Source organism: Artibeus jamaicensis, unplaced genomic scaffold (genome assembly GCF_021234435.1).
Source record: "Artibeus jamaicensis isolate MK-2021 breed Jamaican fruit bat unplaced genomic scaffold, CSHL_Jam_final contig_60, whole genome shotgun sequence".
NCBI classification, from domain to species: Eukaryota; Metazoa; Chordata; class Mammalia; order Chiroptera; family Phyllostomidae; genus Artibeus; species Artibeus jamaicensis.
Window position 1 is genome coordinate 10,654,939 of NW_026521900.1, and position 15,420 is coordinate 10,670,358.

At 40.5% G+C, this 15,420-nt stretch overlaps 2 protein-coding genes across 2 annotated transcripts in view; one reads left to right on the forward strand and one right to left on the reverse strand.

The window, feature by feature from the left end:
- LOC119060028 (zinc finger protein 182) overlaps positions 1-15,420 on the reverse strand; it is a 104,618-nt gene that overhangs the window by 32,704 nt on the left and 56,494 nt on the right. The window contains exon 4 of the mRNA XM_053670588.1: positions 8,200-8,291. The gene's annotated coding sequence lies outside the window, so the exon portion shown is untranslated. The remainder of the gene's footprint in view (positions 1-8,199; positions 8,292-15,420) is intronic.
- Positions 1,291-3,344, forward strand: LOC119059392 (sperm acrosome-associated protein 5-like). The gene is made up of 4 exons (XM_037159005.2): positions 1,291-1,456; positions 1,884-2,042; positions 3,062-3,140; positions 3,245-3,344. The coding sequence occupies exons 1-4, from the start codon at positions 1,303-1,305 to the stop codon at positions 3,342-3,344; spliced, it is 492 nt and encodes a 163-aa protein (XP_037014900.2). The 5' UTR covers positions 1,291-1,302.

The window sequence follows — 15,420 nt, forward strand, 5'->3', positions numbered from 1 at the left end:
CAGAACGGGAGCAACTAGACTTGAAACAGGAGCAGAATGGGAGTGATAATGGGAAACAGGAGTTACACTGGGAGTGGATTTAAATGAATGAGATAATGAAAGGTAGAGTGCGAGTAAACGGAAGCACTGAAAACAAAATTGAGAAAGCATAGAGGCAGCCAAGCACAGAGTGAGTATACCTAGGCAACTTGAGCTAGTGTTTAGGAGTAATATGAAACAAGTCCAGGAAACAGGGGTGTATAGAGGCAGCATTAGAGAAAACAGAGGTGAAGAAATGACAGGGAGAGAATAAGGGAGAAAAATGAGGTCCAGAGTCGATGAACAAAGCTGAAGGATGGGCCACGTGAGACTGAATGGGAGTCATTTGATGCAGTGTCAAGGAAGTGGAGGTGAAAACAGGAAATGAATGTGAGTGAATGGAGGTGAAAAATGAATATGACATGGGAGAATTGGGATAATGACAAGCAGAGAGTTAGGGAATTGTAGTAATAGGGGGCCCAGTGTGAATGAATGAGTGGATGAGAGGCAGTGTAAGTGAATGGGGAATAAAAGGTAGAATGAGAACAAAGGTGAAAAAGCAGTAGAGTGTGTATACATATATAACATATAATGTAAAATGAGGCAGAGTGTGGGGTAACATGGGGAAGATTCCAATAAATTAGGATGAAACAGGGCACAATAAGTGAAAGATGTGGTGAGAATGAGTAAATGGAGGTAATGGGGGGCAGTGACTGAGGATATGGTGGTCATATTTTGCAAAGCACAAGGAATCTGAGTTAGTAGTAGGCACAGTATAGTGAATAGAGCTGACTACTCAGCAGAATGGGGGGAATGGAGGTGCAGGACAGAATGAGTAAAAATGGAAGTAACCAAAAAAAAGAAAAAGAAAAAGAAAGAAAGAAAGTGGAGGTAACCAAGTGCTAGAGAATGATTAACAGTAGAGTGACACAGTTAAGGAATGTAGAGGAATGCGAGCCAAGCATGTATCCTGTCTGTTCTTTGTGTGTCCCCAGCACCCCTCTCTCTGTATCTCTGACATCTCAGTTTCTCCCTCTTTTTGTCTCCTTCCATCTCTGTATATATGTCAGTGTCTTTCTTTTCGTGTGTGTGTGTGTGTGTGTGTGTGTGTGTGTGTGTAACAGGGCTGGCACTAAAAAAGATGGAGGTGCCCAACCCTCTGGCTTCTGTGTTCCGGAACATCTATCACTTAGATCTTTGCTCATAAAGCCCAGAGTTCCAGAATGCTCTAGTTCTGAATGCTGCCATGGTGAGTCTGGAGCAAGGAGTCTACTAGGAAGGCTTATGGGAGTCATAATGCAAGCCTGGGGCACTGTGGTGGTGACCCTCATGCTGCTGGTTGCCACTGTGGATGCCAAGATTTATGAACGCTGCAACCTGGCAATGAAGCTGGAGAAGGCAGGCCTCGATGGCTTCCAAGGCTACGGAATTGGAGACTGTGAGACCCCACTTGCCCCATGCCCTACCTACACCCCAAGCTTCCCACTCAGATACAGGCCCCCACTTGTCATTTATCACCTCCCTAGGCCAGGGCATAATCCCCTCAGTCACCCCCTGACTGACTGTGGTAAGTGATTTAACTAACTCTAATGTTATTACCATCATCACCTTCACAATCACCCTCATCTCTACCATCAACACCATCACTACCATCAATGTCATCACTGCTATTACCACCATGAATACCATAAACACTGCTATCATTGACATCTCACCAAAATCACCAACATCAGCACCACCACCAAACCAAGAACATCAACCCCACAACTGAGATGACAACCATCCCTGTCTCCACCCCACTCCTCCTAACCTCTTCTATTCCTAGAACCCATGCTCACCTGCTACTTTCCCTCTCTCTGCCCCAGGGCTATGCATAGCACATTATGAGAGTGGCTTTGACACCTCCTTCATGAACCACAATCCTGACGGCAGCAGTGACTACGGCATTTTCCAGCTGAATTCTGCCTGGTGGTGTGACAATGGTGTTACACCCACCAAGAACCTCTGTCATATGGAGTGTCGTGGTAAGGCAGCAATGGGGATACCCAGAAGCCCTGCCTGGCCCCAACACACAGAGGGCAAAGTTATCTAAGCCATAATCTCCAGTAACAAGCAGAAAACAATAGGGAAAGGAGTAGAGTTGCCTGGGCTGTTAGAGACACCACCCTTTCTCCTAACCCAGACTGCACTGAAGAGTTGTTTGGGTCAGGAGGACTCAGAGCTCCTAAACCTCACCCAGAATGGAGGCTGCAGTTTTCTGGAACTCAGGAAACAGGAAGCTTCACTTCATGTGGAATTGCAATTGCCCTGATTTAGGGTAGAGGTTGTTCATTCCCTGGGGTGAGGGAAGAAGCAGATACCTAATTGTAGAAACAAAAACAAGGCACCTCTGTGCAAAAAGGAGAGAAATTTCTAGATAAAATTGTAGTGTTGTTGAAGACAAAATTGAGTAGCAGAAGTTGTTTTAAGTTGGCCAAAATGGTGTTTGAGGTTGTCCAAGACAGATCAAAATGGAGACTGAGGTTATTTGGGTCATTCATATCATAATCAGTCAAAATGGGAGTTGAGGTTATCCAGGACCTGACAACATAGTGTTTAAAGTCACCAGGACAGACCAACCTTGCAGTTGAGTAGCTTCCCAACCAGCCAACATGGTGGTTCACGTGATGTCAGGTCAGCTACCATTGCAGTTGAGATAATTCATAACCACATAAAATGAGAGTTGGAGTCATATAGCACTGGCCAACATGGACTTTAAGGTTGTCCAGAACTGATCAATATGGTGGTTGAGGTTATTTATAACCAGCCAACATGAGAGCCAAGTTCATTCAGGATGAGTCAAAATGAGTTAAGATTGTACAGGCCCAGCCAACACGATAGTTGAGGTAACCAGCTGACAAGTATATCAAGGTTATCCAGAATCAGCTAATGTAGTTGTTGATGTTATTCAGGCCCCCCAAAAAAACCAGGACCCCTGGACCCTACCTACACTGTTACCCTGTCTCCAATGCATCAGATCATTATATCTCTCTCTTTCTCCCAGACCTTCTCAACCGCCATATTCTGGATGACATCTTGTGTGTCAAGCAGGTAGTGTCCTCACAGAATGGTATGAATGCCTGGTAAGTTCACAGGAATGGCTTGGACCCTGGGCAGCGTGGGGTAGTGGCACCACCACCCCATCAGCCTGTCCACTTCATCCTTCCTTCCTCCTTCCTTTTCCCAGGGGTTCCTGGATCCGGTATTGTTATGGCCATGATTTATCTGAGTGGCTCAAGGGGTGTAGTATGAATGCAAAACCTAACACAGAGAGAATTACTTCATAACTCATTCCCGGAAACAGATTTTATTTTCCTTCCTTTTCTTTCTTTTGTGGACTTAATAAAGGATGGTACCTGTAAGCAATGCAAGAGACCTCTGATGCCTGACCCTCTTCATTTTTCCAATGACTGGAGGTACCCCCATTCAACCAGATTCATATATTCAAAGCTCTAATCAGGGGACACCAGATCACTCAGGGTCGTAGAGGGTGTGGAAGATAGTGTACTGATTAAGAGCATAGGTTCTCTCGGGTTCAAATACCATCCCTACCACTTAATATCTCCAAACTCTGTACCTTGAAGGAGGCACTTAATATCTCCATGCCTCAGTTTCTCATCTGTAAAATGAGGATGATAATGACAGTAACTATCATGGGGTTGTGGGAGAATTATGTTTGTAAAGCACATAAAGTGAAGGGTGAAGATAATTGGCTTCCCTTAAAAGTATCACTCTCAGTTGAGGGCACTACAGGGTCTTTAATTAAAGCAGATACAGTCTCTTCAGGAAGCTCAGTGGGAAATAAAAGTTCAAAGTACTCACATTCTTCCACATCCTCCCACATATTACCATTCTAACTCTCAGCCCCCATTCCCTCTTTCACAATCAATATCCTAAGTTTAAAATGATAGACTGAGAATTTAGCCCAGGGATTAGATGAATGTACAAGGTAATAATTTCCTTTTATGAAAGGCCTGGGTTTTAGTCTGTGCCTGGAGCAGAGAATTTAGGAATCTGAACTTGTGACTCTTTGTGCTGCCAGCCCAATTGGAAGCAGCCACCCCCATGGAAAAGCAGTCCTTTATGTCCTTTGTGCTCTTTGGTTAGGTGTGGATACTTATCTACTCAAAGACTTGTTTTCAGTGTTTACTTCATCCAAGTTAAGCACAGATGGTCATTAAAGCATCTATCTGCCACTGCATGTCAAGGAATTCCCGAGGCCCCATCCTTAATGCCAACTGGATTTCCTCTGGTTTAGCCCCAACCAGTCTAGATAACCAAATCTCACATTTCCTTGAAGGTCCAAAATGGGTGCTATTACTCATTGTACCAATTTCTGAATGTGATAGTTATTCATCAAAAGCAGAAGAAATAAACTCTGGTGTCTTTAAGTAATAAGCAAATTTCCTAAAAGCTTATCAGGTATTTCTGGGAAGACTGCATAATCAAGCTCAGAAAGGGTGAAGCACACCCAAAACCCTGACCATAAAAGAGGCTGGAGAAGAAATACTGTATTATCAATTGTTGCTACTTCTGGAAATTGGATTTGATGCCCTAGTGTTTTTTTCTTTAATTTGTTCTGATTACACATCCTTTCTAATAATTTATGATATTTATAGTATATTTATAATCATTGTTCCTTTAGTGGTCATCTTTAAATCTGTAACATTGTATCCATTGGTAAACCTTTTATTTCTTGTTCATGGTACTTACTCTCCATTATGAGAGATGCCAAACAGCTATTCTTAATAATATATTTTATTAATTTTTCTATAAGAGTTTAGTATTAATACTGAAACATTTCCCTAATTATTTCCATGGGACTGTGTTTATCAAAATAAAGTGGGTTTCTTTGGATACTGTGCCAAGATTTACAGTGAGGTTTAGCTTTTAGCTAAAGGCTCTCATACATTCAAAGCCTCAAAAGATTACAGACTTGAACAATATCTCTGATGTAAGTCATTCAGTACAAACCCAGGATAACAAGTACAGAGGCCAAGTTGTTTTGCATCAAGACCTTGGTTCTTGCTACTCCTTCTGCCTGGAATGTTCTTACCCCCAGGATGGCGGACACCTCATTTTCAGGTCTAAGCTCAAAATGTCACATTCTCAGAAAGGCCCTGCCTGGCCATCTTAGCTAAAGCATGATCCCCAACCTCATCTTTTCCTTTTTCTTTGACTTTTCTATGAAGGATTTCCCATCTTCAGTTCTGTCACAAGCTTTCTCTGAGTTCTTTAACCCATCATGAAACTTAACTTCAGGCAGAAGGTTTTTCTCATATTCAGGACAGTCATAGGGTTTCTATCCTATGTGGGTTCTCTAATATACAGTGAGTTTTGACCTCTTACTGAAGGCTCTACTACACTTATCACATTTATAGGGTTTCTCTCCTATATGAGTTATTTAACATATAATAAGATATAATTTCTGGCCCTGGCTGGTGTAGCTCAGTGGATTGAGCGCGGGCCTGCGAACCAGACAATCGCGGTTCGATTCCCATTCAGGGCACATACTGGGGTTGCAGGCAGGTTCCCTGCAGGCCAGTTCCCAGCAGGGGACGCATGAAAGGCAACCATACATTGATATTTCTCTCCCTCTCTCCTTCCCTTCCCCTCTAAAGATAAATAAATAAAAATCTTTAAAAAAAGATATAATTTCTGGACAAAAGCTTTATCACATACATTTACACTCACAGGGTTTTTCCCCTGCGTGAACTCTCTGATGAATAATGAGATAGGATTTCTGGAAGAAAGCTTTATCACACTCATTGCATTTATAGCATTCATAGGATTTCTCAAAATTTTCTCCTAAGTGCGCTCTCTGATGTAACATAAGCTATGACTCCCAGAAGACTTTTCCACATACACTACATCCATCAGATTTTTCTCCTGTATGAATTATTTCATGAGCACTGAGACTTAGCATAATGGTGAAGGCTCCTCAATGTCTTAACACATATAAGGTTTCTCTCCTGTATGAGTACTCTGATGTCTACCTAGTGTTGATTTCTCTCTGAAGGATTTACCATATCTATTACATTCACATGGTTTATCTCTTGTGTGTGTTCTCTGGTGTACACTGAGGTGTGCCTTTTTTAATATTAATTTATACACAATGGAATTCTATGCAGCAGAGAGAAAGAAGGAGCTACTACCTTTTGCAACAACATGGATGGAACTGGAAAGCATTATGCTGAGTGAAATAGGCCAGGTGCTGAAAGACAAATACCATATGATCTCACCTTTAACAGGAAGCTAAACAATAAAACAAACAAGCAAGCAGGAAAAAAAAGACACTGAAATAGAGAACAACGGGACAGTAACCAGAGGGGAGAGGGAAGGGAAGTAAAGGGGAAAAAGGGGGAGGGATTTGGAGGAACAAATAGGAAGGACACAGGGACGAGAACTAAGGGGGGTGGAAATGGGAGGGAGGTGGGGAGCAAGGGGCAGGGGAGGCTGGGATGGGAGAAATAGACAAAAAAAACTGTACTTGAAAAATAACTAAATAAAATTAATTTTTAAAAATATTAATTTATTTATTTATGTTTAGAGGGGAAGGAGAGAGGGAGAGAAACATCAATGTATGGTTGCCTCTAGTGCATCCCCTGCTGGGAACTAGCCTGCAGGGAACTGGCTTGCAACCCAGGCATGTGCCCTGACTGGGAATTGAACCGCGATCCTCTGGTTCACAGACCTGCACTCAATCCACTGAGCTACACCAGCCAGGAAGAGGTATGCCTTTTGATTGAAGGTTTTCCCACTCTCAAAACATTCTCCTGTATGAGTTCTCTGATGTATAATGAGCTTTCTCTTTTCTCAGAAGGTTTTGCCACATTCATTGAGTTCATATGGGTTTTCACCTTTATGAGTTCTTTGATGTTTATGCAGTGATGATCTCTCTCTGAAAGATTTGCTACATTTGTTACATTCAAAGGGTTTTTCTCTTGTATACACTCTCTTATGTACACTGATGTATGCCTTCTTGTTGAAGGTTTTTCTGTATTCTACACGTTCATAGGGTTTTTCTCCTCCTTGCAGTAAGGAGTAAATTCTTGTGGAGAGTTTTTCTACACTCACAAATTATTAATAAGTTTCCTTTCCAGCTTGAGTTGTGTTATACCGAACAAAGAATGGGTTATAATTATGACTTGTCTCACCCACAGTATAGTGATGGGATTTCACTCTGTCCTTTTTCTCATACCTGCCATAAATTAATAATTTACCACATTCAGTACATTGATAACCTTTCTGTGCTATGAAGCTCTATTAGGACTCAGTAAGGCTAAATTATCTGTAGAACTTTTCCATATATATATATATATATATATATATATATATATATACATATATACATAAATATGTATGTGTGTGTGTATGTGTGTGTGTGTGTGTGTGTGTGTGTGTATATATATATAGTGGGTGATAAAGAAACCACCCATGTATTCTGAGGAAATGGGTTTACAAATCCATGACATTCATGACCTATCTCCTAAGTTACATTCTTCTTGTTAATGGACATAGCTTGCCTCAGGTGTCTCTTGGTTTTCCTGGTACCTCTCCAGCTGGTCATCAACTTGCCAGACTTATAGAAAGAAGAAGCCATACCCTGTAAATACACCTTTGCCATAACCAGATCTCTGGTGGGCTGACTTTTATTTTAAGTCTATATACTACTCAGAAGTACATGTCTATCTTATACCCTGAGCTTGAGAAGGGAAAAAAAAAACAAATTTCTCTAATAAAAATTGAAACAGGAAAGTAATAAATGTGTGACTTTGATTGTTTAAGAAACTATACCTTAAAATTGAGGAGAGAAGGTGAAAATAAGGTTTAGGAAGCCATGAGTAGGAAGAAAGGATTTTGAAAAGACAGTAGATCCAGGATTTGGAGGGAGGGGACTCAAATAGAATGAAAATAAACTTTCAGGAAAGCTGAAAATAACTGAGGTGACCAAGAGAATAAGCACCATGTCATTCTAAGATTACCATCAGACAGTAACTCACAAAACTAACAATTTGGAGTTAACCAAAAAAAGTTCAAATCCTTTAGGAAGATAGCCCTGAGCCTTCAAAGATATCCAGCTCTCACCGATCCACTGGGATCTTACTCTCACTGTCTCTCACCTGTTCATTTCTTATTTACCTGTACAATTCAAAATCGGGATTTCTCTCTCTATAATCCAAAGTCCCCTCTTCTCCAAGAGGCAATCACATCTGGTTTGGTAACAGGATACCCTGTAATGGAAAATGTTACAAGAGTTTAGCACATCTGTTTGGGTTTCAGGGCCTCAAAGTAATTAGGGAGGTACATTTTAATAAGCATAAATTTCACATGGGAGGTGTAAATAGAAGCATCTTGGCTTCAAGTCAAGATGGCAGCACAGTCCTGACCAATGTGGCTCGGTTGGTTTGGTGTCATCCTGTAAAGTGACCTGGTCAGGGCACATACCTAGGTTACAGGTTCAGTCCCCAGTCAAGGTGTGTATGAGAGGCAACCAATCTATGTTTTTCTCACACATTGATGTTTCTTACCCTCTCTTTCTCCCTCCCTTCCACTCTCTCTAAAAATAAATAAATAAATAAATAAATAAATAAATAAATAAATAAATTTTAAAAGATGGCATTGTGGGTAAATCCAATGCTCCCATCCTCCCACGACCATATCAGAATTACAACTGAACTACACAACAACCATCATTCAGAATCACCTAAAATCTAGCTGAACCGAAGTCCTACAACTAAAGAAATAAAGAAGAAGCCACATCAAGACTGGTAGGAGGGGCAGAGACACAGAACAAACTGGTCCCCAAACCATGTCTGATGGATAAAAATTGGGAGGGATATCTCTGCTTAAGAGATCCCCCTGAGGAGCAAGGGGTCCCAGCCTCACACCAGGCCCCCTCAACCCAGGGTTCCAGTGCCAGGAAGAGAAGTCCCTACAACTTCTGGCTGTAAAAAACAGCAGGGATTGTGGCTGAGTGAGACAGAGGGCTCCTGGAGTCCCAGGTATTCCTCTTAAAGGATCCATACATGCACTTAGTAGGACTCATTCTGAGCTCCAGCGCTGGGGCAACAGCTCAAAAGACACCAGAGACATATGGAAGATACTGAATTGTCTGGCATCAGGGTGAGAGCTGGGGGACAGCTTTCTCCCAGACAGAGGTGCTGGTAGAGGATACTGTTCCTTTTCTGAGCCCTCCTACCACACAGTCAGCAGGACAGTGCCATATCTGAGTCTCCATTAACCTGGATGACACTGTTAGCCCCACTCCGGTAATTCACTGAAACCCCCACCCACCCAAATCAAGAGCACACCCAAGCTGTTCCCAGTGGCTTTTCTATATGAATGGCTTCTGCTGAAAAGATACTCAAACTTATTAATAATTAAATAAACACAAACAAAAGAAAGAAATGAGATGTTTTCAACCATCAAACGGCAAGGATTAAAAATATAACAAAATGGCCCTGGCTAGTGTAGCTCAGTGGACTGAGTGATGGCCTATGAAGCGAAGGGTCACTGGTTTGATTCCCAGTCAGGGCACATGCCTGGGTTATGGGCCAGGTTCCCAGTAGGGGACACATGAGAGGCAACCACACATTGATGTTTCTCTCCCTCTCTTTCTTCCTCTCTTCCCCTCTCTCTAAAAATAAATAATTTTTTAAAAATATGACAAAATGATTAGAAGGAGCATTTTCATTCATTATTAGTGGGAGTGAAAACTTTTCAAAAGGCAATTGGCAAATGTCTATGGAAGTTCAAAATGTGCATGCCTTTTGAAACAGAAATTCTAGAATGCTCACTACAATGTACAAAGATATATGACAAGATTACTGCCACTATGACAGAAATTACACAGATGTCCTTGAATATGGGAATGATTGATAAATTGTGGCACAAGAGAAAATGTGCAGCTGTGTTAAAAATACCTCTATGTCCTGACAGTAAAATTATTTTCTACTGAGTTGGGACTATTCCAGCTATGCCAGTGACCAGCTGTACAACAACCACTTGCTACTTGCTTATCTACTCTGGACTCAATTTCTTCATCTGTAAGATGTAGATAATAACGATAGGGTGGGAAGTCACAAGAGTGACTTCCCTGGTCGCCAAAGCAGTACATGCCTATGGGAATTACCTATACCTTTTCTATACCTTGTACCAAATCATCCCCTTATGTCCTTCATTTGTACAATCTCTTCAAATAAAGTAATTTGGTATCAAAAAAAAAAACAAAGAAAGAAAACAGTTTGTATATCATGAGCAAACCTTAGCAAAAGGAACACTTATGTTAACTATGTTTATATATTTACATAAATGTAAAGAACAAAGGAGAGGGGGAAGTGTGTAGAAGGAAATTAATCAAAGTCATTATAAAATTGGTTACTTAGAGTGAGTAGTAATATGAGATTCTATTTTCTCTTTTTTGGTTATACATTCTTTTTTTAAATATTTTATTTATTTATTTTTCGAGAGAGGGGAAGGCAAGGAGAAAGAGTGGGAGAGAAATATCAATGTATGGTTGCCTCTCATGCATCCCCTGCTGGGAACTGGCCTGCAACCCAGGCATGTGCCCTGACTGGGAATTGAACCTCGATACTCTGGCTCGCAGGCCTGCACTCAATCCACTGAGCTATGCCAGCCAGGGGTGGTTATACATTCTTAAAAGAGGTTGATTATCACTTTTGTAGTGAAAGGAAAAATAACAAAACAATATAGACTCTTAAAGGCAAGCAGGGGAAGACTTGAATACAGTCAGGAACATTATGAATTCTGTGCCTGAAAAAAGAAAAAGGCAGACCTATGGGTTGCTCAGGCTATGCTGAAATCCCAGATGAAAAAAAATGTATTGGAAAATATCTGTAGGGCATAAGATTTACTGATTACTGATTCTTCCTGACCATCAAGATTTTATCCTCGTACTGAGCTGGAACATAAGAGACCCACTTGTGCAGACTTACTCTGGTTTCCTGAATAGTCACCTCCCTTGAGTTCTGTACCAGCAGCCCGCATTTGGATGACATGAAGACATACTTTAAGTCACACTCAAAGCAATCCTATCCCTGTATTTATCGCAAGATTACTGATAAGACTGATCCACCTGAGAAACGTCCTGAAACCTCAACATCAGGAAATCTTTGCTTCTGCAGAAGTGGTTTACTTTATAAGAGGGCATACAAATGACCAATAGACATATAGAAAAATGCTCAAGGTCACTAATCATCAGAGATAGACAAATCAAAACTACAAGGAGGTATCACTTCACACATGCCAGAATCACTACCTTCAATAAATCAACAAACAAGTGCTGGCAAGTATGTGGAGAAAAGGAGAACCCTAGTGAACTGTTGGTGAGCATACAAATTATGGAAAACAGTATGGACTTTTGTCAAAAATTTAAAATGAAACTATCTTTGACCCAGTGATCCTAATTCTGGGAATATCCCCTAAGAACCCCTAAACACCAATCAGAAAGAATATATGCACCCCCATGTTCATAACAGTGTTATGTACAATAGCCAAGATCTGAAAGTAGCCCATGTGCCCATCATTAGATGAGCGGACAAAAAAGCTGTGGTACATTTATACAATGGAATACTACACAGCTGTAAAAAAGAAAGAACTCTTATCCTTTGCAATAGCATGGATGGATCTGGAGATTATTATGCTAAAGGAAATAAGTCAGTCATATAAAGACAAATACCATATAAGATTTATATGTGGAATCTAATGAACAAAATTAACTGACAAACCAAATAGAACCAGAAGCATGGATACATGGAACAAACTGACAGAACTCAGATGGGAAGGAAGGGGGTTACTGAATAAACGAAGGTGAAGAGATTAGCCAAAGAACATATATGCACAGCCCATGGACACAGACAACAGTATGGTGAAAGTTTGGGGAGGGGGCATGGGCAGGGCTCGGGTGGAGGTGGGCAATGGCGGAGATATAGAATGTTGTCAACAGTTTTTTAAAGGATAAATAAAATGTTTTCAGTTATTGATTCTACTAGAAATAAACATATAAAAAGCTGATTTTAAAACACACAGTTTAAATTCTCTGCTTACAGGAAAGGTCGTAGGAGGTCCTAGGAAATACTCCCTCCGTATCTGAAGAAGTTGTAGACTCAAGGGAACGATTTGAGCAGGTAGCCTGCCTCCTACATTCTATATACTAAATAAACATTAGACACTTTAGAATTTTTAAACTAAAAAATAAAATAAATAACATACACACTAAAGAGTATAGGAGGACAAAGGCTGAATGGAAAGGGAACATCTGAGCATGCGTACTGACAAAACTACGGAAAGTGGAATAGACATTTGCAACGCGGATGCAACCTTTGCTTGCAAGCGGGAAAATTATTGTCTCCACCCATTTTGAAACGACATTCTAGGCTCAAGAAGCTGGACTGATAGACTCCTCTTGCCTCCATTCCCACTCTATTATCCTGACCTCCGATAGCCAAATTAAGTTCACTAACTGCTAAGGTTAGTTGATTAGCTGATCGATCGAGTGGCACGTTTTCTTCTCGGCACGAATCAAGCCTTCACAACTGCTTCACTTCTTCTGAGGTAGGTTGTCTCTGAGGGTCAGGCTTAAACACATTAAGCGGGGAGAAATATCATGTAGAAAAGTGGGGAACCACTAAAGAATGTAGAGTGGTTGGGTCTTTGCTGTACCTCCCAATAATCTGCAAGTTAAACAGCAAAATGAACAATTTAAAGTCTTTTGGGGAGATCTTTTAGGGCAGAGATAAAAACTAAAACTGTCATCTGTGAAACCCCCTAATTGCTCTCACTCAGGGAAGCCAAACCCCTTCAGCCCGAGGAATTCCAAAATTAGCCTGATGCCCCTAAATTTCCTCAAGCAGAAATAATAGCCTCAGCCTAAAGGACTCCTTTATTACATCCTCTGAAATAAAGCAACAATTGTTTTCTTTTTTTGTTTTTGTTTTTTTATAATCGTGCCGATTATGATTTACATTCAGTATTCTTTTGCTTTAGTTTCAGGTGTACAGCACAGTGGTTAGACAATCATATACTTTACAAAGTGTTCCCCCCATTATTTCCAGTACCTACTTGACACCATATAGTTAATACAATACTACTGACTATATTCCCTATGCTGTATTTTACATCTTCATGACTATTTAGTAACTATCAGTTTGTTCTTAATCCCTTCACCGTTTTCACCTTCCCCTATAGCAACCATCAGTTTGTTCTGTGTCTATGAGTCTGTTTCTATTTTCTTTGTTCATTTATACTGTTCTTTAGATTCCACAAATCAGTGAAATAATATGGTACTTGTTGACTGACTTATTTCACTGAGTATAATACCCTCTAGGTCCATCCACGCTGTCTCAAATGGCAAGATTTCCCTTTTTATGGCCAAGTAATATTCCATTGCATCTAGGTGCTGCTACATTTTTGTCTTTTAAATATTTTATTTATTTTTATTTTTATACTATTACAATTGTCCCAATTTTCCCCCTTTACTCCCTTCACAGCACCCACATTCCTACCATTAATCTCCACACCATTTCCATGTCCATGGGTCATGCATATATGTTCTTTGACTAATCCCTTCACCTTCTGTCATCTAGTCCCTGCTTTGCCCATACCCTCTTACAGCTGTCAGTCTGTTCCACTTCTCTTATGCCTCTGATTCTATTTTGCTCAGTTTATTTTGTTCACTAGATTACACTTATAAATTAGATCATATGGTATTAGATCATATGGTATTTGTCTTTCACTAACTGGCTTATTTAACTTAGCATACTATTCTCCAGTTCCATCTATGCTGTTGCAAAAGGTAAGAATTCCTTCCTTTTTACTGCTGCATAATATTCCATTGTGTAAATGTACCGCAGCTTTTTCATCCACTCATCTACTGATGGGTACCTAGGCTGCTTCCACATCTTGGCTGTTATAAATAACATTGCTTTGAACATGATGGTCCATGTATTCTTCTCAATTGGTGTTTCAGATTTCTTAGGGCATATTCCAAGAAGTGAAATTGCTAGTCAAAAGGCAGTTTCATTTTTAATTTTTTGAGAAAACTCCATAATGTTTTCCAGAGTGGTTGCACCAGCCAGCATTCCTGCCAACAGTTCACTAGGGTTCTCTTTTCTACACATCCTCACCAGCACTTGTTGTTTATTGATTTATTAAAATTTTTAAAGATTTTATTTCTTTATTTTTAGACAGAAGGTAAGGGAGGGAGAAAGAGAGGGAGAGAAACATCAGTGTGTGGTTGCCTCTCATATGCCCTGCACCAGGTAACCTGGCCCACAACCCAGGCATGTGCCCCAAGTGGGAATTGAACCAGTGACCCTTTGGTTCACAGGCCAGCGCTCAATCCACTGAGCCACACCAGCCCAGGCTGTTGCCATTTTGGCATGTGTGAGATGACAACTCATTGTGACTTTGTGTCTCTCTGATGGCTAATGATGCCAAGCATTTTTTCATATGTCTACAGGCCATCTGTATGTCCTCCTTGGAGAAATACCTATTCACATCCACTGCCCATTTTTCAATTGGATTGTTTGTTTTCCTGGTGTTGAGTTGCATAGGATCTTTATATATTTGCATATTAAACCCTTGTCCAATGTATCATTGGCAAACATGTTCTCCCATACAATGGAATCCCTTTTCATTTTGATGATGGTTTCTTTAGCTATGCAGAACCTTTTTAATTTGATATAGTCCTATTTGTTTACTTTTTCTTTTGTTTCCCTTGTCTTAGGAGATATATTGGTAAAATATTGCTACAAAAGAAATCTGAAATTTTACTGCCTATGTTTTCCTCTAGAATTTTTATGGTATTGCAATTTATATTTAAGTCTTATATCCATTTGAATTTATTCTGCTCTGTGGTATAAGAGTTTATAGTCTAGTTTCATTTTTTTTAAGATTATATTTATTTATCTTTAGAGGGGAAGGGGGGAAGGAGAGAGGGAGAGAAACATCAATGTATGGTTGCCTTTTGTGCGTCCCCTGCTGGGAACTGGCCTGCAGGGAACCGGCCTGCAACCCAGGCATGTGCCCTGACTGGGAATCGAACCGCGATCGTGTGGTTCGCAGGCCCGCACTCAATCCACTGAGCTACACCAGCCAGGGCTAGTTTCATTTTTTTACAAGTACTAGTCCAGTTCTCTCATCATGATTTATGGAAAAGAGTGGTTTACTACATTGTATGCTCTTGCCTCCTTTGTTCAGTATTAATTGACCATAAAGGTATGGCTTTATTTCTGAGCTCTCTATTCTGATCTGTTTGTTCTTATGCCAGTACCAGACCGTTTTGATTACAGTAGCCTTGTAGTCTAGTTTGATATCAGGTATTGTGACCCCTCCAACTTT

What these genes read in the sequence shown, in the direction of transcription:
- LOC119059392 (XM_037159005.2), top strand. Translation starts at nt 1,303, where the DNA reads ATGGGAGTCATAATGCAAGCCTGGGGCACTGTGGTGGTGACCCTCATG. An exon ending in CTGTCATATGGAGTGTCGTG is followed by an intron (nt 2,043 to 3,061) that starts GTAAGGCAGCAA and finishes TCTTTCTCCCAG; the next exon opens with ACCTTCTCAACCGCCATATT. An exon ending in CAGAATGGTATGAATGCCTG is followed by an intron (nt 3,141 to 3,244) that starts GTAAGTTCACAG and finishes TCCTTTTCCCAG; the next exon opens with GGGTTCCTGGATCCGGTATT.